At 38.4% G+C, this 26,277-nt stretch overlaps 1 protein-coding gene across 3 annotated transcripts; it reads right to left on the reverse strand.

Moving 5' to 3' along the window:
• Positions 1 to 97: 97 nt before the first annotated feature.
• ECD (ecdysoneless cell cycle regulator) lies at positions 98 to 26,002 on the reverse strand (the record flags this gene model as incomplete). Of its 3 annotated transcripts, none has more annotated exons than XM_079718918.1 (13): positions 98 to 375; positions 2,036 to 2,250; positions 3,668 to 3,735; positions 4,718 to 4,901; positions 5,032 to 5,138; positions 13,497 to 13,582; positions 15,321 to 15,449; positions 17,906 to 18,034; positions 18,616 to 18,808; positions 19,978 to 20,156; positions 20,270 to 20,357; positions 22,503 to 22,620; positions 25,798 to 26,002. In XM_079718918.1, the coding sequence occupies 13 exons, from the start codon at positions 26,000 to 26,002 to the stop codon at positions 145 to 147; spliced, it is 1,932 nt and encodes a 643-aa protein (XP_079575044.1). In that variant the 3' UTR covers positions 98 to 144. The 3 variants fall into 3 exon arrangements, with proteins under 3 accessions (XP_079575044.1, XP_079575045.1, XP_079575046.1); XM_079718919.1 differs by having other exon boundaries at positions 2,030 to 2,250; XM_079718920.1 differs by lacking the exon at positions 17,906 to 18,034.
• Positions 26,003 to 26,277: the final 275 nt, after the last annotated feature.

The following is a 26,277-nucleotide window of genomic DNA, read 5'->3' on the forward strand; positions in this document are numbered from 1 at the left end:
CACTTGGGGCTTGAAGAGGAGAAGTTAATCTGTGAACTTAAAATGAAGAAAACATTTTTACTAAATGTGTAATCAAAACTAGAAATGAGCATAGTCAGACTCAATATTTATTTAAGAAGAAAAAACAGAGGCTAGGTTTGCTGGCTAATCTTTTGTTGGCTTACTTATGGGTCTGTGATCAGCGCTGTCAGGCAGCTCCACACCCATGCTTTGTAAAAGGTTGGAAGCAGGTCCTGCCAGTCCAGCTTGGGAACTATAGGATTCCAGTATGTTTGAAACCAGGTTCAGGTCTATATCCACTGGTGTCATAACAGATCCTCCTGCACCAGAATCTTCCTCCTCTGAATTGTTACTGGCAGTCTGGGATAGAGGCTCCTTGTTCATGGAGGGAAAAGAAAATCATGGTACAATATGCTATTAGGTTGGATGGTAGTTACCTTAAAAAGCTAAATAAGCAACAATGTAAAATTGGTTTCCGTATTAGAAAGGAAATCCCCTTCTTGATAGAAAATAAAAATGAAGTCTAATAATAAACTATGTAATTTAACACACATATTAAAATTTGGTTCTGAAGATTAAAACACACTTCTCCCTAGGATAAGTTTCTGCAAATTAAATGGATATCTTCCCGATTTTGAAATAGCCCAAGGGAGATAACCAGAGTTAAGGAGGTAACTTTATAGCTTGCCTAAGAGTTTTAAAAGAAATAAACAGACAAAATGAACACTAAAAAAAAAAAGAATCTAAATTTTCTCTACATGAAAGAAGTGAGATTTCTTCCCTACCCACAACCCCCACCCCAAGGAGAAAACAAAATAAAAACCTGAGGCCTTGTGGGATCCAACCACAGAGACTGTGAATTGGTACTTGAGCCTCTAATTTCATAGGCTGAGGAAAGAATCTGAGAGATTGCAGCTTGATCTATAGATTTTTATATCTTTGCTACCCAAAGTGTGGTCCATGGACCAGCAGCACATCCATCACTTGGGAACTTGTTAGAAATGTAAAATCTCAGGCCCACCCTAGACATACTTAACCAAAATCTATATTTTAACAAGATCTTCAGGCAGTTCATATTCACATTAAAACCTAATGTATGGTTTCTAGTAGGTTTTGGCAATACTAAAAGTGATTAGTTTTAAATGTGGTTAAGATAATCAAAGCAAGGGGAATGACATTAATTAAGGGCTCATTATGGGTTTTACTGTTGTCTCATTTGGTTCTCACGTTCATTCTATGACATGAAGATTATTGGTTAATGGATACATTCACAGTGGATAGCTGAGCTGGATTTCAAACCCAGCCCATGAGACTCCAGGGTCCATTCTCTTTCTATCTGTGGTTCGACAGTGCTGGTATAAAAACTAGGATAAAAACACGAGTGGAAGACGAATTCTAAATTTGGCTCTACATAAGAGAAACATATAAAACAAACACTATTAAGACTTGAAAATTACTTTGATATTTAATATCCTTTCTCTCTCTCTTTTTTTTTTTTTTTTTTTTTTTGCGGTACGCGGGCCTCTCACTGTTGTGGCCTCTCCTGTTGCGGAGCACAGGCTCCGGACGCCGCAGGCTCAGCGTCCATGGCTCACGGGCCTAGTCACTCCGCGGCATGTGGGATCTTCCCGGACCAGGGCACGAACCCGTGTCCCCTGCATCGGCAGGCGGACTCTCAACCACTGAGCCACCAGGGAAGCCCTCCTTTCTCTTTTTTTAAAATCAATTTAAGCTATTCGTAGGAGTATGCAACCACATACTAATTTGAACATATCACATGACTTAAAAAAAAAATCCTGATAGATAACATAGAATAAGTAATATAGTCAAGCTTATGTTTAAGAAAATCAATAATCCGTCATCCTACCAGTGTTAGGAAAAAATTAGCATTCTTATTTATTCAAATTAAAAAATTCATCACAGAAAATTATCATGAATCAAATAGACAAAAAGAAAAGAAAACCTAAGATAAAATATGGTTTTAGCTATCCTTTGTACTAGACTCAAAAGGGAAAGAGGTTAAACACACACATACCATTTGCTTCTGGGTGGTGAAACTTTTGCCAATGCTGGTATGTGCGAGTTCCTGGTCCATCTGGGCCATGTATGACTTGAGATCATCAAGAGTTCCTTTTACAGATGCTTCTTCCCCAGGCTCCTGTGTTTCAAGATCCAAGTCATCATCACTATCTAAACATTCAGAGTCTTCCTCATCCAGATCATCAGAGTCTGAGTAATGGGGCCTTGAACCTACATAGACCCCAACACAGAAAGAGCCACTCATTAAATTTTTTTGGAGTGATTACACATCTCAAAATAATTAGAATGTTATCTGCAAAAAAGAGCGAATATTAGGCAAACTACTTCAGAAAAATCCCCTCCAGAAAATGGTACTGCTGGCAAACACTTGCAGAAAAGTACACAGGCTGAGCTGAAAGATTCAGCTTTTTGGTTTTTTTTTTGCGGTACGCGGGCCTCTCACTGTTGTGGCCTCTCCCGTTGCGGAGCACAGGCTCCGGATGCGCAGGCTCAGCAGCCATGGCTCACGGGCCCAGCCGCTCCGCGGCACATGGGATCCTCCCGGACCGGGGCACGAACCCGTGTCCCCTGCATCGGCAGGCGGACTCTCAACCACTGCGCCACCAGGGAGGCCCAGCTTTTTGTTTTTAATGTGAATTCAATTAATTAAAATTTTTTACTTAAAAAATTTAAAAACTACATAATCCAGGAATACATTTTGATGTAAACATTCAAGTTATACAGAATTGTCTCACATTTCACTCTCTTCCCAGAGTTAAAGATCTTTTCACAGTTCAGTGGGTACCCAGACCTTTTTTTATGCAATTCTGTGTTTGTGTGTATATGTACATATATATAAAACATATTTGTTATATATATACATATTGAACTATGGTTTGCTTTTCTACATTTTTTTTTGTAAAACTGAACTATAATCCAATTTTTGCTACAACAATGTTGCAATCACCATCTTAGCATATATAACTTTTTCATAAATTAAATTCCTGGAAGTGAAATAGCTAAGTCAAAGTTTCTGAACATTCTGGAGTACCAAACTGCCTTGAGAAAAGACAACTTACACTTCTACTCCCACAGTTTGACAGTGCTCATTTCTCCAACTCTTGAGAAAACTGGTTATTATCAATCTTTTAAATTTTTGCCAATATCATGGGCAAAAAAAAAGTTCTTATTTTTATTGTGTATTTACTTGCTTACTAGAAACAGTTAAGTATTTTAAAATATTTATTGATTATATTTATTCTTCAAGGCCTGTTTATATTTATTGATTATATTTATTCTTCAAAGCCTGTTTATATCCTTTGCTGATTTTTTAAAAATTGGGCTATTAGTGTTTACGTGCAGTATGTCTAAAAGAGAAAAAAAACTGTAATACAGGAGCCCATGTAAAACCCTATCTAAACACACAGCATTCATTCATTCAACAAAGATTTAATGAACAGCTACTATGTCAGACACTAAGCAAGGCATCCTCTGCAAAATCATTCAATAGGGCAATAATTAATGGTTGAAAGCAACTCAAAATCATTAAAAAAAAAAAAAGCAAATGAGATCCAATGCTCCAATGTTCTAGCAATTGCTATACTACTTACACTTGCAAAATGAAAATAAACATCACACTGTAACTCACCTAAGATCTTATCAAAATAATTAAGAAAAGCATCTGCATCAAAAGTGACTGGAGTCTCAGAATGTTCTCTGTAAGATTAAAGGAAAAAGACAATTTATACCAAACAAAACTCTTTGAAACTTTTTGTAAACTGGTGCCATTCTTAGGAACACTCCAGAGATATACTCTCAAAAGAGGCACAGCAAGGAAAATTGTAGTTTAAATTTTAAAAATCATTATGCTTACTGATAGGGCAACAGAAATGGGAAAGATTGATGAAATAAAGGTAAAAACTGCACTTTGATTATGCACATTTAATTTACGCTGATTTAGGGATCTACCCACCCTCCATCTTCCGTAAGATATATCTAACATTAGCAGAAGTTGTTATTTATCCAAGTTCATTTAAATAAAGTTTATCTTTTTAAGAACCAAGTCTTTAAAAATAAGTAAGAACAAACCTTCCCTTATCTCTGCTTTCTTAAAGAGAGAATACTAAACATAATCTTCTCATGAGGCTAATGAGCATCAACATTAATGAAGATATATTTGCTGTGCAAGTAACAATTCTATCTACCTTTTTTCCCTATTACTTGCCAAATGTAACATCTCATTTCTTCTGTTATTATTTCTTCCTCTGATAAACACTTTTATCCCCCTCTTTTGAGTTTGAAGCTTCCAATCTGCTTGAGGGTGGGAGATCAGAAGTCTGAGCTTGATGAGAACTAGAAGTTAGGAGTCCATAAAATTCTGAGTAAAAGTCTAAAGAATAAAGTACATGGTTGCCCTCTGCACAGCTCTGGGGTGGTGGCCTTTACATCTGCTGAGTGGTCTCTTCGGCTTACTTCAATGATCATAATGGATCAGGTTACTAGAAATCTGACTCCAGATAAGTAAGTTATTATAGTACTAGGCACCAAAAGATGAAAACAAAGCAGTAGAAATCATTTATTTAAAAAAAAATTTAAACAAAGAAAAAGGAAAAGAAAGAGAGAGAGAACTGGCAATGACTGGATGATGTCAACATATAGGCTATAACCATTTAGATATTTATACTTTAACACAAATTACCGAGGCAGCTCTGCTCCTTTGTGGGTTGAGACTTTGGATATGAAAGCTTTCATGCTCTCTGAGACTTGAGTTAAGTCATAGTTCTCCTCCTGCCCCTTGGAAACGGGCTCTGGTTCTTTTTTACCAGCAGCTTCCTGCAGCAACTGGTCCAGCTGATCTGGTGAGAGATCTAACCACTGGTCATCTGAAAAAGAGGCATGACACTGCCATACTATACTCACATGACAGGTACTCTCAGGAAATGACCCTCTGAGACTTAGTGGAATGTTTCAATTCTTTCTAACCCCTCTGCTCTATCCTGGTCCATCACTTACCATCTTCTGGGGGAAGATTAGCTTCTTCTTTCTTAAGCTCTTCTATATCAAATGGTATTGTCTGTAATAACGTTAAGATTTCTTCACCTGGGCTCATAGCATGAGAGCTATAAAAAATCAAAGACATGGGTATTTAATGAGAGCTTAGAATAATAATCATGAAAACAGAGTATTTTAAAGTTGGAAGGGATTATCTAGTTTAATTTGTTTTTAAACATTTGTTTAGGACACAGAATCCTTTTTCTCAAAATTTCACCAGAATATAAAAGTGCTCAAAGAAAAACTGCTCTGGGGAGTTCCCTGGTGGTCCAGTGGTTGGACTTGGCACTTTCGCTGCCCCGGGTTCAATCCCTGATCAGGGAACTAAGATTCCACAAGCTGGGTGATGCAGCCAAAAAAAAAAAGAAAAACTGCTTTGCACAGGAAAAGCAATCATCAACAAAATGAAAACGCAACCTACAGAATGGGAGAAAATATTCGCTAACCGTACATATGATACAGGGTTAATATCCAAAATATATAAAGAACTCATAACAGCAAAACCCCCTCCAAGCAATCTGATTTAAAAATAGGCAGAGGAACTGAATAGACATTTTTCCAAAGAAGACATACAAGACAAGAAAAGGTGCTCAACATCAACTAATCATCATGGAAATGCAAATAAAAACCACAACGAGATACCACTTCACACCTGTCAGAATGGCTATCATCAAAAAGACAAGAGAGATCATGTGTTGGCAAGAATGTGGAGAAAAGGGGACTCCCTGGTGGTCCAGTGGTTAAGATTCCATGCTCCCAATGCAGGGGGCACGGGTTAGATCCCTGGTCGGGGAAGATCCCACATGCCACGTGGTGTGGCCAAAAAAAAGAAAGAATGTGGAGAAAAGGGAACCCTTGTGCACTGTTGGTGGGAATGCAAACTGATACAGCCACTATGGAATACAGTATGGAGGTTCCTCAAAAAATTAAAAATACAGCCACCATATGACCCAGCAATCCCACTTCTGGGTATTTATCCAAAGAAAATGAAAACAGGATCTCAAAGAGATGTCTGCAAACCCATGTTCCCTGCAGCATTATTCACAATAGCTAAGATTGGAAACAACTTAAATGTCCATCAACAGATAAATGGATAAAGATGTGGAATAAATAGACAGATAGACGGTGATATACATACACACAATGGAATATTATTCAGCCATGAGAAAGAAAGAAATCCTGCCATTTGCAACAACATGGATGTACCCTAAAGGCATTATGCTAAATGCAATAAGCTAGACAGAGAAAGTAAAATACTGCATGGGATCACTTATATGTGGAATCTTAAAAAAAAAGTCAAATTCATGGAAACAGAATAAAAAAGTGGTTGTCAGGGACTAGGGGGTGAGGGAAATAAGCAGAGGCTGGTAAAAAGACAAACTTTCAGCTATAAGATAAATACAGTCACAGGATCTAATGTAAAACATGGTTACTAGAGTTGATAACACAGTATTACATAATTGAAATCTGCTAAGAGAGTAAAAATTATTCCCACACACATACACAAGAAATAAATATGTGGGGCTTCCCCGGTGGCGCAGTGGTTAAGAATCCACCTGCCAGCACAGGGGACATGGGTTTGAGCCCTGGTCTGGGGAGATCCCACATGCCATGGAGCAACTAAGCCCATGAGCCACAACTACTGAGCCTGTGCTTTAGAGCCCGCGAGCCACAACCACTGAGCCTGTGAGCCACAACTACTGAAGCCTGTGCGCCTAGAGCCCGTGCTCCACAACAAGAGAAACCACTGCAATGAGAAGCCCGCGCACCGCAACAAAGAGTAGCCCCCGCTCGCTGCAACTAGAGAAAGCCCGCGCACAGCAACAAAGACCCAATGCAGCCAAAAAATAATAATAATAAATAAATATGTGAGGTGATGAATCTATTAATTAACTCGGTGGTGGGAATCTTTCCATAATGAATAGGTATATCAAATCACTACGATGACACTTTAAATATCTTATAATTTTGTAATTCTGTCAATTACACCTCAGTAAAGCTAAAAAAAAGATCCTGAAAGACTGCTTTGATTGAAATGGAGGCTGGAGGCTCGGAAACCTGCCCATTCTGCCTTCCGCTTTGGATCTGCAGCAGGCTCCATGGAACACTATCATGAAGCTGTTGATTTAGTATCACTCTTTCAATTTATATATATCACATATACGAGGAAAAGAAAACCTAGAAGAAAATATGAACAAAAATTAATCTAGCATGCATAAAGTATGAACAAAAATTAATCTGTCAGGGCTTCTCTGTTGGCGCAGTGGTTAAGAATCCACCTGCCAATGCAGGGGACATGGGTTCGATCCCTGGTCCGGGAAGATCCCACATGCCGCGGAGCAACTAAGCCTGTGCACCACAACTACTGAGGCTGCGCTCTAGAGTCCGCAAGCCACAACTACCGAGCCTGCGTGCCATGACTACTGAAGCCCGCGCGCCTAGAACCTGTGCTCCACAACAAGAGAAGCCACCGCAATGAGAAGCCCGCGCACCACAAGGAAGAGTAGCCCCCGCTCGCCACAACTACAGAAAGCCCGCGCGCAGCAGCAAAGACCCAATGCAGCCAAAAAATAAACAAAACAAAAATTAATCTATCCTATATTAAATGCTAGGCTAGCACTTCAAATACATTTTCTTTTCTATTATTAGATTAATTGATTGATTGATTGATTGATTGGCTGTGTTGGGTCTTTGCTGCTGCACGTGGGCTTTCTCTAGTTGTGGCGAGAGGGGGCTATCCTTCATTGTGGTGCGCGGGCTTCTCATTGCAGTGGCTTCTCTTGTTGCGGAGCATGGGCTCTAGATGCGCGGGCTTCAGTAATTGTGGCCCGTGGGCTCAGTAGTTGTGGCTCACAGGCTCTAGAGTGCAGGCTCAGTAGTTGTGACACACAGACTTAGTTGCTCCGTGGCATGTGGGATCTTCCCAGACCAGGGCTCGAACCCGCGTCCCCTATATTGGCAGGCGGATTCTTAACCACTGCACCACCAGGGAAGTCCTCAAATACACTTTCACATTTAGCCTTCTACTTACTATTATGAGGAGGTAATAATCCTGTTTTACAAATGATAAAACCAGAGCCCAGTGAATTTCTATAAGTTTTGCAAGGTCATTTAGTTGGACAGAGCAGAGGCTTGAAATCAAGTCTTCTGATACTATTTTGTGCTCCTCCTACTATAAACTGATAGTGAAATACACACAGAGATTATTCACATGATGAGTGAGTTATTTTGTGATGGTGATGTGATTTGTTATATAAGTTCATGGAACCCGTTCATGGAACCCTGTCTGAACTATTTATAATGGAGCAAATCAAGTTATATAATGGACTTGCATTCATTTAATAAACATTTGCACACCCTGCTAACTCATGTGGGTAACAGGAAACTATCCCTACTCCATAATATGTAAATATTACTAGGAGAGAGAAAAGAAATATACAAATAATCATAATAAATTACAAACATATAAAGTCATAGAGGAATACCAAATGCTATCAATACAAAGAATCATAGGAGGGCTTCCCCGGTGGCACAGTGGTTAAGAGTCCGCCAGCCAATGAAGGGGACACAGGTTCGATCCCTGGCCCAGGAAGATCCCACATGCTGCGGAGCAACTAAGCCCGTGTGCCACAACTACTGAGCCTGCGCTCTAGAACCCGCAAGCCACAACTACTGAGCCTACGTGCCAATAACTACTCAGTCTGAGTGCTACAACTACTGAAGCCCACGCACCTAGAGCCTGTGCTCCACAACAAGAGAAGTCACGACAATGAGAAGCCCATGCACCGCAACAAAGAGTAGCCCCCGCTTGCCGCAACTAGAGAAAGCCCGTGCGCAGCAACGAAGACCCACCACGGCCAAAAATAAAAACAAATAAAAACAAACAAACAGGGGCTTCCCTGGTGGCGCAGTGGTTGAGAGTCCGCCTGCCGATGCAGGGGACGCGGGTTCGTGCCCCGGTCCGGGAAGATCCCACATGCCGCGGAGCGGCTGGGCCCGTGAGCCATGGCCGCTGGGCCTGCGCGTCCGGAGCCTGTGCTCCGCAACGGGAGAGGCCACAACAGTGAGAGGCCCGCATACTGCAAAAAAAAAAAAAAAACAAAAAAAAAACAAAAAACAAACAAACAAACAAAAAAAGAGTCATAGGAGAAGGTAATTACATTCCCTGGGGTGGAGGCAGAGAAGTTTAAAGAAAAAAGAGAGATAATGGAAGAAGTTGAATTAAGCCTTAAAGAATCAAGAGGATTTTGACAGGTAAGATAGGGTAGAGAAACTACGCGAGGGGAAAAATGAGCATTTGTATAGAGGCAGGGAAGTGAGGAACATGTTCAGAGAGCAAATGGGGTTCAGTTTGGCTTAAGGGTGGAATCCGAGGCTGAAAAGATGGGCTGGGATGACAGCACAGCAAGCGTGAAATGGCTAAGTTTAGACTCAATGAAATAAGGAGCAGGTGATGACTGATGGCTTCTTTGTTATTTTTAATTTTTGTTTTATGAGATTTAAATAATATAGACAAGTTGAAAAGGTAATACAATAAATGCCCATATCTCTACCACCCAGAATTATAATATTGTTATACTTATCTCTAGTCTAATTATATGATTACATTTATACATTTAACATAAAAACCAAACTAGTAATATGTGCGTGTACTTACAAAAAAATATGATAGATAAAGTTAGTTTCCTTTGATGGTCAACACTCCCAGTTCCAATCCATTTCTCTGCTACCCAAAGGCGATTGCTCTCACAAGAATCCTCCTGGGCCACTGAGTGTGTGTGTGAGAGAGGGACACACAGAGATAGAGATAGAGATAGAGATAGAGACAGACAGAGACAGAGAGAGTGTGTGTGTACTATTTGTTGTATTTACTGTTTTGTTCTCTTTACCTGAAATGTTACTCCCTCAAATACCTGTCTGCCTCATTCCCTCACTTCCCTAGATCTCTTCTGAAAGAAAAACTCCTTGGCCAACCTATCTAGAAGAGGAGCCCTTATATCTCTCTCCCCAAACACTGCTTTTTCTTCAAAGTACTCATTACCATCTAACATCATATAATGGTTTACCGCCTTTCTCCTACACTAGTATATAAGCTCCATAAGGGCAGGGAGACTTTGGGTTCACTCGCTGCATTCCCAGTGCCTGGAATAGGGCCTGGCACAAAGGAGATAATAAATATTTATTGAGTGAATATAGATACATGTATCTATACATAATACATGATATTTTGTGTATTTTTACAATTTATATGCATAGCACCCGCATTTTACAAATTTAAAACTTGCTTTTTTCCCTCAGCATTATGTTTCTGAAATCTATTCATTTAGACCAGTGGTTCTCAACTGGGGACAATCTGGCAATGTCTGGTGACATTTTTGGTTGTCACAACTGGTGGGGAGAGGGGAGCCAGTCCTACTGGAATTTCCTGGGTAGAGGCCAGGAATGTTGCTTCATCTTATACTAATGCACAGGACAGTCCCCCACAGCAAAGAATCATCTGGTCCAAAGTGTCAACGGTGTCAAGGTTGAGAGATCCTGAATTAGATTTATGGATATTTAGCTAATCTCTGGTTAACTAATGGAAGTAGGCCATCAGGTAAATACACTGCAATTCCTTTATCTACTATTGATGGACACTTAGATTCTTTGTAATTTTTCGCTATTACAATCTCTAATAATTTTTAGGGGAGGGGAGTAACATGATTGAAGACATACTTCAAGCAGATTCTCTGGGCTCTAATGGTTGATCTGGAAGAGAAGAGTCTCTAGAGGATGAGAAACAAGTTTAGGTATAGCCATAGTTCAAGAATTAAAGTAAGTAGAGTAGCTAGCTGGGCAGTAAGGAAAAAGAATACAAGACACAAGATAATAGTAAACAGGATCTAAGGACTGGATCCAAGGAGAGCCAGGAGGTCTGGGTGATAAGGAGGATGGTGGTACTATTAAAAGACAGTAGGAAACAGTCTATGATATTAATTCAGCTAATAAAAAAGAACATTGGGAAGTAAAGAAGAGGTCTGGAGGGAGATGGGAGTTTGGTTTCAAACTGTTTAGAAGTTACCCTGGTTTGGTGAATGGGAGCCTCTCCTGCAACACTCATTAAAATGTTGGATATTTAAGCTATTTGCAATAAGTAAATTATGGTCCATTTGCTAAAATGCTGTGTGGCTATTTAAAAATATGCTTATCAAAACTTTTTAAGGTCATGGAAAATGAAAGATCGTAACGAGTAAAAATTATGAACAGGATACAAGATTTCTATATAGTATAAAAAATGTTTAAAAAATCAACTGGTGGGCTTCCCTGGTGGCGCAGTGGTTGAGAGTCCGCCTGCCGATGCAGGGGACGCGGGTTCGTGCCCCGGTCCGGGAAGATCCCACATGCCGTGGAGCAGCTGGGCCCGTGAGCCGTGGCCGCTGAGCCTGTGCTCCGCAACGGGAGAGGCCACAACAGTGAGAGGCCCGCGTACCGCAAAAAAAAAAAAAAAAAAAAAAAAAATCAACTGGTTATGGGGAAAAAAATCCTGGAAGGCAGTAGATTGGAATAGTAATAGTGGTTTACTCATGATATAAATTTTTTTCCTTCTTACGTCTTTCTGTATTTGCTGTAATGAATGAATATGTTACTTTTATAGCAACAAAAAACTTTATTATATTTAAAAAGAACTACCCAACCATCAATCTATCTTATTTTGTGGGAGAAGCCCTAACTCTCCTATATATGAGTCTCCCTCATTTCTGAACTTCTCTTCAACCTAAGACTATAAGGTAACACTTTTCAACAAGGGGAGTGGTCTCCTAGAGGAGACAGGGATCATCATAGGGGGAGATCCTCCTAACTATGAGGGCCACCTCCTTTACTTTCTTTCCCAAGTTTTCTTTTTCTTTTTTTTTTTTTTTGCGGTACACGGGCCTCTCACTGTTGTGGCCTCTCCTGTTGCGGAGCACAGGCTCCGGACATGCAGGCTCAGCGGCCATGGCTCACGGGCCCAGCCGCTCCACGGCATGTGGGATCTTCCCGGACTGGGGCATGAACCTGTGTCCCCTGCATCGGCAGGCGGACTCTCAACCACTGCACCATCAGGGAAGCCCTCCCAAGTTTTCTTAAAGGATACCCTAAGAAGGCATCATCTTTTCCAATTACTGACATAAAACTGATGGGAATGATACAAAGGCACCCCTAGACACTTACAAAAGAGTAAAGACTGCTGTAAAGTCATTACCACCTCACAGACACTGAGGTTAGAGTTCTCTCAGCATCAACTTTGCTTCATGCAGTCTTCAAAGAACATTTTATTACACAAATATGTGATGTTTGAGATGCTGGCAAAAATGACGGGTTCAAAACCAGATTGGTTTGAGCAAAAAAAAAAAAAAGCCCAATGACAAAACAAAAAACACACCCACACACAACTGAGGACCTTTTTAACCATAACATATACAAAGTTATTTCTTTCATGTTATTTAATAGCTTTAAGTATCTCAAATTCAATTTTGCAAACACAAACTGAATTTTTTCCAATATTCAAATTCTGACCTTTGATTCCTCAGCCCAATAAGACCTTCTGCAGGAGCTCCAATTTCCTTGAGCCACACTGACTAGAAGTACCCTCAAGGGACAAGTCAGACAAATGTGATTTTCTTCTTTCAACGGTCCTATTCCCTTTGATTTTTGCCTGCTTTTGTTGTTCTCCACTGTCTTCAAATAACTGTTTTTTATATTCTGTCCAGGGTTTATCATTGTAATTAGCACGGGGTTATTCTGATATGTTACTCCACCATTACCAGAACTGAAACTCAATTTTATCAAATTTTAAAGGGGAGCCATTTCCTTCCAACCCTGTGTTCGTTTCTTTCTTCCCCCAGAAAATGTACGGCATGTTAGAATGAGATTTGATTTGGAAGGTGAACGCCTGCTTCATCCTGCGTTTCAGATCCACCTAAAAAATCTAAACACAGCCCAGAACTCCCATAGGAATTAAGCACATGGCTCAATACCAGACTGCCTGAGTTTAAATCCTAGGTCTGTCACTTATTAGCTGTGTAACCTTTGGCAAATTATTTAATCTCTCTTGGCCTCGGCTTCTGAGCTGTAAATAGGGAAAATAATAATTGTACCTATTTCACAGGGCTTTAAGGGGTATTAAACAAGTTAGTGGCCTATGCTTTGTAAGTACTCAATAAACGTTAGCCATTATATGATGATGATGATGATGATGATGGTGGTGGTGATGGTGGTGACGGCTGCCAGTGCCAGCAAACTTCTGTAACAACACTTCCTCTCCCTAACCCCCGCTCCTTCAGTAGTCATGAGCCTGGCCATTAACTTTTAAATATGGAAACTCCAACGTCTGCAACTATCTCAAGAGTAAGTAACTCCTTAACTTCTGGCAAGTAATCGATCTATTCAGGTAGCGATAAACTCACCTTTCTGGCCGGTTTACGGAGAGTTGGAAGTAGTTCTTTGCCATTTCTAGCCTTTCCTGGTACTGAGCAGAACCTTTTATCAGTCCCTAAAAAAATAATAATGCCCATCAGAACATTATATATATGGTATCGTTAAAATAATCTGCTCACCAGCAACTTTCAGGGAGGCAGTGTACGATATAAATATTGTTCAAAAATCATGAGGCCTGAGTCCTAGTCCCTGTTTTGTCACTGATGTACCTGTTTGGGCTCCAGTTTCTTCAAAAAAGGGACTAGGTTAAATGTAGTGGTCCCTCATCCTTTTCACCATTAAGGGCCTCTTTCCAATTTGGAAGGTTTTCTATCATTTTCTATTATTTAACTCATTATTAAGAAATAATTGATTAACTAGTAATTAATTTATAAAGCAAAGTACAAATTGAGCCAAAAAGTAGCATAATCCCACCTTAACTACCATTTCTATCTGTCACATGCATGTTTATGGTGGCATTCATACTTAATATTTTATATTCTTTAAAAAATATACTAGGGCTTCCCTGGTGGCACAGTGGTTGAGAGTCCGCCTGCCGATGCAGGGGACACAGGTTCATGCCCCGGTCCAGGAAGATCTCACATGCTGGGCCTGTGAGCCATGGCCACTAAGCCTGCACGTCCGGAGCCTGTGCTCCACAACGGGAGAGGTCACAACAGTGAGAGGCCCGTGTAGTGCAAAAACAAACAAACAAACAAACAAAACTATAATATAAGTAGTTTTCCATACCACTACACAGTCTTTAAAATCATCATATTCTTAAGGACTTTTCTACTTCTTGGATGTTTCCTTAAAGTAGATGATTTATTATTATTTTTTTAATTAATTAATTAATTTATTTTTGGTTGCATTGGGTCTTTGTTGCTGTGCGCGGGCTTCTCATTACGGTGGCTTCTCTTGTGGAGCATGGGCTCTAGGTGCGCGGGCTTGGTAGCTGTGGCTTGTGGGATCTAGAGTGCAGACTCAGTAGTTGTGGCACACCGGCTTAGTTGCTCCGCAGCATGTGGGATCCTCCCGGACCAGGACTCAAACCCATGTCCTCTGCATTGGCAGGTGGATTCTGAACCACTGTACCACCAGGGAAGCCCAAAGTAGATGATTTAAATTGAAGGTTCCAAGTTTGAACCTTTCTGTAGTTCTTGGAATACACTATCAAATTACTTCCCAGTTAAGGTTCTATTACGATGTTATCAGCAATGTATAGGTGTATTATTTTCACTATATTCTCAACAGCACTGAATATCATTCATATCCTTTTTACATATGTGAAAAACAGTCTTTATTATTATGTTAATATGGTTATCTTTACTACTTGTGAGAGTGAATATTTTAAGAGAAATTTAGTAGTTGTCTTTTAGCAATTTTTTTTTTTTTGGAGTATAGTTGCTTTACACTGGTGTGTCAGTTTCTGCTGTACAGCAAAGTGAATCGGCCATACGTATACACATATCCCCTCTTTTTTGGATTTCCTTCCCATTTAGGTCAGGTAAATTTTTAATCCATGTCTTTGCTAACTTTTCTATTTGGTGTCTTCATGTTTGCTTTATAGATCTGTGCAAGTTGTTCATCTGATACAAATAATAACTTTTATCACTTTATATAGATGTTATTATTTTTTCTAAAATATTGGAAACAGTTTATAGACACTCCCTCATTACCACCAAGCTAGAATGGTCCCTTTCAACTCTAATTCCTACAATTATGTCACACATTAAATATGGACATAGAACTTTAAATCACTGGCTTGACTTACCCTGGAATGTTCAATTTAAAAAATGCATTGCAAGTCCTACCTTAAAGTAATCATTCTTTTTCAGACTTTCAAGGAAGCCAGCCCAGAGCGGTGAGGTAGTCACAAGAGATTTCTTGGCGTCAGAAAAATGTGGGCTACATTTGGAGCATAAGATCTCAAATCCATGAGCCTAGATGGAAAAGATAGAATTTTTATTATTAGGTTAATTTCTTTCCATTTAACCACACTCAAGAACTAGGTGATGGACACATGGGTATGTGGACATTTATAACACTTTCTGAATTTTAGGAAAAAAAAATCTGACTTTATTTCCAAGTTTCTTAATCTCTACAGATTATTAAAAATTATAAAGGGGAAGCAAATAATATAAAACAAAGATTCTTATTTTCCTCAAAGAGATTTCTTTTCTCAATAATTAAAAAACTAGAAATTTAAACTTATTTCTTGTTTGCTTAAAAAAGGCTTGCAAGGCAGAAATAGAGACACAGATGTAGAGAAGAAACGTATGGACACCAAGGGGGGAAAGTGGGGGGCGGGGGGTAAGTGGGGGTGGTGGTGGGATGAATTGGGAGATTGGGATTGACATGTATACACTAATATGTATAAAATAGATAACTAATAAGAACCTGCTGTATAAAAATAAAATAAAATTCACAAAAAAAGAAAAAAAGGCTTGCAAAAGGTTTCTTGTCTAACAGAATTATAAATGAATTAAACATAGTCTCAGGCATAGTAAAGGGAGGGAATCACTTCATTTTAAGAGTCCTTTGGCTAAAAAATATAGTAAATGCACATGGCAAAATAATTCTAATCGGGGGCTTCCCTGATCACTCTAGAGAAAACTACTGTCACCAATTCCTTACATATCCTTTCAGAAGTAATCTATGCACTCAAGCAGATATGTGTGTGTCTGCATATGTACATCCTCCTACTCCATCCCTTTTATCACTAAATGGTAACATACTGAACCTTGCTCTGAACCTTCCTTTTCACATAGTGATATACCTTGGAGATCGTTTCATATGAGCAGATATAAATTTATCCATCCCACTTCATGGACAGACCATAATTTATGCAACTACTCCTCTACTAACAGACATTTCGGTAGTTTCCAATCTTCTGCTACTATAAACAGTGCTTTCATGAGTATCTTCGTACGTCTTTGTGCACAAGTAAAATATATGGAGGATAGATTTCTGGAAGTGAAAATGCTGAGCAGAAGGGTTTGTGCATTTTAAATGTTATGGAAAGTGACAAAATGTTCTAAGAGACTGATTCAACTTATATTCCTATCGATAATGTTTGAGGGTACCTCTTTATGTATTTTTACAAACCCAGTATATATTATCAAACTTATGGATACTTGCCAATCAAATGGTGAAAAATACTATTTTGTAGCTTTAAACTGCATTTCTTTTATTATGAGCAAGTGTCAACATTTTTCATAAAAATCATTTGTATTTCCTTTTCTGTGGACTGTTAATGCTTTCTGATCATTTTTTGATTGATTAGTACTATTTTTTTATATTGAATTGTGGGAATGCTATATATTAGATAAATCAACTTTTGTCATTTACTAGTTTTTTTTACTCTTTATCATTTAAACTGCAAATATAGGGCTTCCCTGGTGGTGCAGTGGTTAAGAATCTGCCTGCCAATGCAGGGGACACGGGTTCGAGCCCTGGTCCGGGAAGATCCCACATGCCACAGAGCAAATAAGCCCGCGACCCACAACTACTGAAGCCCACACACCACAACTACTGAAGCCCGTGTGCCACAACTACTGAAGCCTGCGCACCTAGAGCCCACGCTCTGCAACGAGAAGCCACCGTGATGAGAAGCCCATACACTGCAACGAACAGTAGTCCCTGCTCGCCACAACTAGAGAAAGCCCATGTGCAGCAACGAAGACCCAATGCAGCCAAAAATAAAATAAATTTAAATAGCAAATATATTTTACACTTTCACCAGGTTTACTGTCTTTTGACTACATTTATGTTTTTTTCATACAGAAGTGCTTAATTTTTTTTTTTTTTTTTGCTGTACGTGGGCCTCTCACTGTTGTGGCCTCTCCTGTTGCGGAGCACAGGCTCTGGACGTGCAGGCTCAGCGGCCATGGATCACGGGCCCAGCCGCTCCACGGCATGTGGGATCTTCCCGGACCGGGGCACAAACCCGTGTCCCCTGCATCGGCAGGCGGACTCTCAACCACTGCGCCACCAGGGAAGCCCGCTTAATTTTTATATTATCCAATTTATCAATCTTTTCTTTCACAGTTTCTAGTTTCAAGTCGTGCTTAGAATGGCCTTTCCTACTCAGATTTTCTAAAGTTTTCCTATGTTTTCTTTCAAATTTTATGGTTTCGTTTTTTTCATTTAAATATTTGGTCCAACTGGAATTTATTTTGGCATAGGTGTGAGGTAATCAACTTTAATTTTTCAGATGGCTTCACAGTTTTATCATCACTTACTGAATAATCCACTTTTCCTTCTTATTTGAAGTGCCACATTTTACTACATTCTCACATTAATAGGGTATATATCTAGATTTCTAAGCTCTGTCATTATTCTCTTAAGAGCCCTTTGACATAAAGGAAGAAAATAAAATTTTCTGGTTTAACATTACCAACTTCATGCCCAATTCGTGGGCTCGGTATTGGGGATGAGATGGAGGAGGCAGCCTGTATCCACTCCGCAGGTCTGGCACAAACCTTTGTTGCACCAACTGTGCATACAGACATTTAGTGAAAGTGACCTGGACATTGGGGCACAAAATATGTGAGTCTTTTCCTGAAATTAAAAATTTGAATATCATTTCATAGTTAATAATAACTTCAGAGTAACTTCATTTATGAGCTTCATATTCATGTAAATGCAAAGAAGATCCAACCTATTTACTGCCTACATTTTTTAGTAACAGCTTTACGGAGATGTAATTCATATACCCATAAAATTTACCTTCATTTGTCTATATTTAGTTATCACTAAGGTAATTCAAATCATTAGTTATATTACACAGCAATTTTGGTGGGTGGATGATATAGAATAATTCTTAATTCTCTGGAAGAAATGAAATGTTTTATTGTTAAGAGGATATAACTACTCAAATAGGGAAAATATGGTCAAAAATAGCTAGGAAACATTGAGATATAAAATAAGGAGTCAGGTCTCTTACAGTCTTCCTCCCCTGGATGGGAGAAAAGAAAAAATTTTTAAATGTATATTAACTTGCTATGAGGAAACAGAATATTTCCAATTTTTTTCTAGTGAACAATTAAATAATGTTCAATTTTATTTCCAGTGAGAGAAACTAAATGACCAAGAGAACTAGCTTACCGAAGTCATTATTCGTGTTTCAGGCAAGAATGTCTTGAATATACGACAGGCTCGCAGGTCAATGGGGTCCCGGAGGTAAAATGCCTGGACTCCTGCAGCCACCAATCTGGGGCGCTGCTTTAGCACTGCTACAATGCCAGCTGGAAGGAAGCAGTGTGCTTGATGAAGGGAGGCTTCAATTTTTTCTGGATATCTGTGACAGATAACGTAATTATTTTTATTTTATGATATGTAAACATCTAGGATTCTTATACCATTTACTTCCCCCTTAACATTTTATCTTGTCTTGGTTCATCAAGAGTGAGATGGAAAAAGTGACAAGAGAGGTGAAGATAAAGATACTGTAGGGAATTCCCTGGCAGTCCAGTGGTTAGGATTTGGCACTTTCACTGCCAGCGGTCCCGGATCAATCCCTAGTTGTGGAAATAAGATCCTGCAAGCCGTGCGGCCAAAAAAATTAATTAATTAAAAAAGAAAGATACTCTATATACTAAAGACTACAGGAAGGAAGAGAGACAGAAAAAGTGGGAAGAAATGGAAAATAAAGAAAAGGGATTAAGGTGCTCCAATAAAAAATAAAATCAGAATTTATTCTCCTAAAAAATGGTACAAAGTGTACTGAAGCGAAGCTAAAAGAAATGTTTAATACTGTTAAGACCTGAATGGGGCTTCCCTGGTGGCGCAGTGGTTGAGAGTCCACCTGCCAATGCAGGGGACACGGGTTCGTGCCCCGGTCCGCGAAGGTCCCACGTGCCGCAGAGCAGCTGGGCCCGTGAGCCATGGCCGCTGAGCCTGTGCATCTGGAGCCTGTGCTCCACAACAGGAGAGGCCACAACAGTGAGAGGCCCATGTACCGCAAAAAAAAAAAAAAAAAAAAAAGACCTGAATGGTGCTAAACATTTAATAGGTACTCAAATTTGAATGGCTGAATTAGTATGTTATTAGACTAAGGTATTCTCTTCTGAATAGAGCCTAAGGTGCTCCACCTAGGTCAAAGAATCCCATATATACACCCAGAACCACAGAAAAAGCCTGAACACAATTGTGCTCACTTAGGTTTTCATTTCTAAAGGTCTGAAAGTTTCTATCTATGGATCTACATAATACTTAGCCATAATATCTAAGGTAAATAAATGCAAAAATATTGAGCCTATGACACTTTTAAATGGAAATTAAAAGATACATCTGTTTCCTGATTTTAAAACACGTAAGTTTAATTTGTTGGTCAATTTCACGAAGGATTAAGACAGCATGAAAATTAGCATTAATCTAGGCGAAAGAAATTCCAGATTCAACAGAAGACTTGAGCGACATGAAATCAAAAGGCTCCTTGACTAGCAGTGAAAGTGTTATTTTTCTTACCCACTGATGCGTCTATTCACAGCAGCTCGTATAGATTCTGAAGCCAAAATTTTTTCTGGGTGTGTTGAGATTATATTCAGTGCTTGTGAGATTGTTTGGAGTGTGGTGGGTAACCAGGATACTGCTCCAGGTTTCTTTGGTGCAGGAATAATGCACAACTCCCCATGATGGAAAAACACCTGCAAAATGATGTTTTAATTTTCATACCAGGCAGTGACAAACTCTCGGTGCATATGAAAATGTTGCAACATGATCTCACCTCCGTAGATTTTCCAAACTTGGATATACTTACCCTATTGGCACTATTATCAGGATCCAACCATTTAGGGAGAAAGTCAGCAGCTTCTATTAACAAGAATTCACTGTCATTGTCTTCAATCCTAATGCAAAAGAAGTTCTAACTTTATATTCAAAAAAGCACATATTTGCTAATAATCAAACAGATTTGTTCTAATACATTTTCTCCTTCATCTTAGTAAATATATGAGTATATACCATGTGTAGATTTCTATAATTAAGCAAAATGCTTAAGATACCATTAAGCACTGAAGGAGACTCTAAGATTGTAAGGAGGAATGCCTTAGGTGAGGGTGATAAGGAGAGAAAAATAAGTACATAAATAAATAACAATAGAAAAAAATATATAAAGTACTATGGGTTTCAAAAGAAAAAAAAAATCACATATAGCCAAGATTAGGAAAACCTTTATGGAGGAGGTATTACTGGGCCTTGAAAGATAATTTTGTTTTGCCTCATTTGCATGACTTTTAAAAAATTTAAATTTCTGAATAGGTAATACAGTCACATGGTTAAAACTTTAAAAAAATACATAAAAAGTTATACAATGAAGAAGTCTCCTTCCTGCTTTCGTATCTATATGCCCAACCCCTTCACCATTGTTATTTCTTGTTTATCCTTCTAGAGTTTGCTTATGTGTAATCCAGCCGATAGGAATATAAATTCTTTCTTCTCTTGTCGCAGAAAAGGTAGCATATTATATATACTGTTCTAGATATTTTTCACTTTTAATGCGTGGAGATAACAATATACGGAGAAAAGGAGAGATGTTCTTGGGAGAGGGAAGAGCATAAGCAAAATCATGGAGGTAGCAAGTTAAGGTAGGTATTTGAAGAATGACAACGAATAAAGAAAAAGACTAGAAAAGCACAGTTATATCATTTTGTGAAGAGCTTTAAATGTTGGCAGAATCAATGAGAATCAATGAGTTTAATTTTATAGACAAAATGAATGAAAGGTTTTAGAGTAGCGTAGTAAAATGGTTCGAGCTCTACTTTAGGAATATTAATCTGGTAGAGACATAGAGGAAAAACTTCTTGCTTTTTCTAATTTTTAAAAAAAATCCGACAAGACAGTAGATGCCTATTAAAGAGCTTTAGAGGCCTAGTGTGTAGGTATGAACCATCATTACATGTATAAAAATCAGAATCAGCACATGAAAGGTATTGCCCCCTTCTTATTATCCTAGTAAAGACAGAAACTACTATTTTTGTGTTGTTCATTTAAAATTCTATCATTCGTTAAAAAATTATTGCTATGTATTTGTAGGTATGGTAATAGTAGTGTTTGTTATCTCTTAGATTTACATCCTGAAGTATTTAAAAATCAAATGGCATAATACTGGAGATCTGTTTTAAAATAATCTTGCTATGTGATGGGGGAGCGGGGAAGGAAGTAAATAAAATAAGAATCACCAGAAGTTGATAATTACTGAAGCTGGGTGATGGGTACATGAAGGTACCCATCTCTCTACTTTTATGTATGCCTGAAATTTTGATATAGTAACAAGTTTCCAAAATTGTTGTTGTTTTTTTCTTCTTGTTCTGCTGGGGAAAAGACTGGGTGGATAGAAGACCAGAATTTGGGGGCTGATGAGGAAAAGTAGGACATATGTTAAGTGTGTGAAGCGCCCTCTGCTGGCAAAACTTGGGAATTACAGAGAATTATCCATTCCTGTTTTAAAAACTGAATTAGAATGCACTATCATCTACTTTGCTTCCTGTCCATAAAATTGCGCACTGATTCCTCTTTAAATTTCTTCTGTATATGATTTCCCATAAAATATAGCTATAGTCTAATAGAGGAAGACACAGTAAAGAAATCTGTGAAATATGTACATCTGTAGATGAATTTCTTTTTTTAAAGACACAAGAAATTTGATGGTGATTACTTTTGGGAAGTCAGAGCAGTACACCCTTTTGTATTGTTTGAATTTTATTTACCATGTGTATTTTTTCTTTCATAACAATAAAAAGAGAAAATCTAAAATAAGCAGGTTTTGTTTGAAATTTTTTTGAAGTTGAACTCTCAAATGATTCTTTAATTCTTCTTCAAGAAAAGGAAGTCACAAGAGAAAAGGAAGAAAATACAGAAGTCACATTTAAAATCTACATCCCAAGTTTGTACAGTTTCCACCAGACTACAGAAAAAAATACTACTAAATGGATAAAAATGTAGTCATTTTCAATAATAGAGTTCCTTTAGAATTATTAATAAAGCTATAATACCTTGCTACTAACTCTGGAAATTCCTTTGTAATTTGCTTTACTATATAAACAATAAACCATTCATCCTCAATGTTATCTCCAAACTTTGTCATGCCAAATATATGAGCAGGTACACCTCCTAAAAACAAGAGAAAAGCAATCATATAACCAAATAAATATACCAGTGCAAATAAAAGTACAAGTAATCATTCAATTAAACAAACATTTATTGACTGGCTATGCTCCAGGTATTATACTGGGAGCTGGGGTTGCAATCCTGAACAAGATACAAGAAGCTTATTCTTGAGGAGCTTAGGGTCTAGACAACAGGAGATAGACAACCAAGCATCACAAAACAAGATGATGAACAGAGGTATACACTGAGGGCTATGTGAGCATAAAGTATGTGATATCTGAGCTACACTCATCTGGAGAAATGACCAGAAGTAGGCTTTCCAGAAAGAGAGAACATGTACATGTGCAAAAACACAGAGGCATGACAGACAATAGCGTGTTCTGGGAATATCAGCAGAAATTTTCAAACAAGTGCATTATCCAAAAATATGTAGAACTTAAACAAGACACTCAGACAGCCAATGGGCTAAAGAAGAAATCACAAGGGAAATTAGACAATATCTTGTGACAAATGAAAACAAAAACACAACATGCCACAAAGATGGGATGCAGTGAAAGCAGTGCTATGAGGAAGTTTATAGTTATAAAAGATCTCAAATCAACAACCTAACTTTATACCTTAAGAAACTAGAAAAAGAAGAAAAAACTAAACTCAAAGCTAAAGGAAGGAAATAATGAAGATTAGAGCAGAGATAAATGAAACAGAGAATAGAAAAACAATATTTAAAAAATCAATTAAACAGAGTTGGTTTGTTTAAAAGATCAACAAAATTGACAAAACATTAGTTAGATTAACTAAGAAAAAAGAGAAAAGACTCAAATAACTAAAATCAGAAATGAAAGAGGATATTACAACCTATGCCACAGAAATAAAGAGGACTGTAAGAGAACACTATGAACAATTGTACATCACCAAATTGGATAACTTAGAAGAAATGCATAAATTCCTGGAAACACACAAATTATCAAGACTGGATTGTGCAGAAATAGAAAATCTGAACAGATCTATAACTAGTAAGGAAACTGAATTAGTAATCAGAAACTTCTGCACAAAGAAAAGCCCAGGACTAGATGACTTCACTGGAGAATTCTACCAAACATTTAAAGAAGAATTAACATCAATCCTCCTCAAACTCTTACCAAAAAAATGAAGAGGAGGAAACATTCCCAAACTCATTTTATGAGGCCAGCATTACCCTAATACTAAAGTCAGACAAAGACAGTACAAGAAAACTACAGACCAATACCCCTGATGAATAATGATGCAGAAATCCTCAACAAAACACTAGCAAACTGAATTCAACAACACATTAAAAGGATTGTACACCATGACCCAGTGGGATTTATTCCTGGAATGCAAGGATGATCTGACACAAGAAAACCAACCAATGTAATATACCATATTAACAGAATGAAGGTCAAACAAGTGTGCTGAGGAGTGTCTCAAGAGCTACCATGGCAAAAAGAAACCCCAAACAGTTGGGAATAACTACCCAACCAACTCTTCTCCCTACTCCAGATTCCCCAAGTTTCACCAAGTATAGAAGCTCCAGTTAGGGTGTCTATTTTTATTTACCTTACATATTAAACTTCAATTTGAATTTCATCCAGAAGCAATGAGGAACTGCTGAAGGATGTTAGGCAGGAGAGCGACATGGTCAAATTTGTGTTTTACAAAGGTAGCTGGCAACAGTGTCAGGAACTGCAGACACTGGAACCAGAGAGGTTAGTTAGGTGGCTACTGTAGTCTTCCAGATGAAGAGATTAAGGGGGCCTAGACTGTAGCCAAACAGATGTAGAGAGGGGTCATATTTTAGGGGTAATCACACTAGGATTTAGTGCCTGACTGAACACGGTGAAGTGAGGAGTTGAGGATGATTCTGAACTACTAACAAGCTTGATAACTAGGTGGCTAGCAATCCCATTAAGCAAGACAAGAAAACACTGTGTAAAAATGATTTTCTAGAAAAAAGGTAGGGAATTGGTTTTGGCTGTGCTAATGGGACAGTGTTCTTGCCAATAAATATCACATGTTTCAGTATATAGGTGTTTAATAAAATTAACGTTTTGCATTTGGCAACTGCTAGCCAAAAGGAAACAGATAAGCACTAAATTGAAAGCCAGAATGATGGTATCACAAGATGCCAGGCTCCTGATCTGAAATAAGACCCCACAGAAGTCACTGCATGAGTAGAGCCTTGGTCACCTATCCATAATTCATTTTAGTAAAGTTATAAGAAATGACAGGACAAAGTACCATATTTGGCCAGAGGTCAGATCTCAAGCACTGACAATACAGGGAAGCAGTGAAGGAACCTCAAAATGCTTCCAAGTGGCAAATAATGGTCATTTAGCTCAATTATTTCTCTTTATAAGCCAAGCAGAGCCACTCTTAGATCCTTACCAAAACAACTATGTGAAAGGCAGCCTAGTAAACATACTATCAAGACTGAGGAATACAGAATAACAGCTAAAAGAACTATGGTTAAGGAAGCCAGATGCCTGAACCTGTTTAGTATAGGTACCTAGATACATTATGGCATAGTAATTAAAGTTCAAAAGAAGAGCCATGTCTTAATAATGTTGAATATATATTAGTTCCTAAGATAATGACTATTAGAAAGCATCCATCAACATGAATTAAAAAAAAAATTTTTTTTTAAGTTCAAGGGCTTAACTGAATAGAGGCAAACACCATAAAAAGTTCAGGATATAAATCTCCTGACAGGGTTTCCCTGGTGGCGCAGTGGTTAAGAATCCGCCTGCCAATGCAGGGGACACGGGTTCAATTCCTGGTCTGGGAAGATCCCACATGCCATGGAGCAACTAAGCCCGTGGGCCACAACTACTGAGTTTGCACTCTAGAGCCCACGAGCCACAACTACTGAGCCCGCATGCCACAGCTATCGAAGTCCACGCACCTAGAGCCCGTGCTCTGCAACAAGAGAAGCCACCGCAATGAGAAGCCCGCACACCGCAATGAACGGTAGCCCCCGCTCGCCGCAACTAGAGAAAGCCCGCACGCAGCAACAAAGACCCAACACAGCCAAAAATAAATAAATTAATTAATTTAAAAAAAATCTCCTAACACTGAATGAACTGTGTACTATTATACATCATTGTTGTCAGAATGACATTAAAAGTCACACATATCAAAGCAAAATAAGCAAAAGAGCCTTACCTTTCCCAGGTTTATATTTGAGATTGAAAGGCTGATTCTGCCAGATATAGGGGACCAGCATAGGTGCAAACTGGGTCATTATCTTCTCAATGTACTTTTGAAGAATCTCTCTGTGTTCTTCTGGGTCCCTTGGTTCATCTGGTATCAGGAACAGGTGGTATTCTACAGTGTCTTCCACTGTAGCAAACTTCATATTTTCCTCCATTCTTCTTTGAAAGCTACATTTAAAGTTTCAATAATATAAACCATATAAAATAATGTAGAAGTAATATCCCATTCCCTGAACTATGCTAGGCAATTCCACTAACGTTGTTTCCCAAAATTCAGTTATCCACATACCACCATCATGATTTTTGCCTTGACCACATACCAACTATAATAACATTTATTTAACATTCTTTTAATACATTGTTATATTTACGATTACATTAAAGGAACTTTTGATATAATACAATAAATGGAAATCCAATATCACATTCC

Source organism: Hyperoodon ampullatus, assembly GCF_949752795.1.
Source record: "Hyperoodon ampullatus genome assembly, chromosome: 1".
NCBI classification, from domain to species: Eukaryota; Metazoa; Chordata; class Mammalia; order Artiodactyla; family Ziphiidae; genus Hyperoodon; species Hyperoodon ampullatus.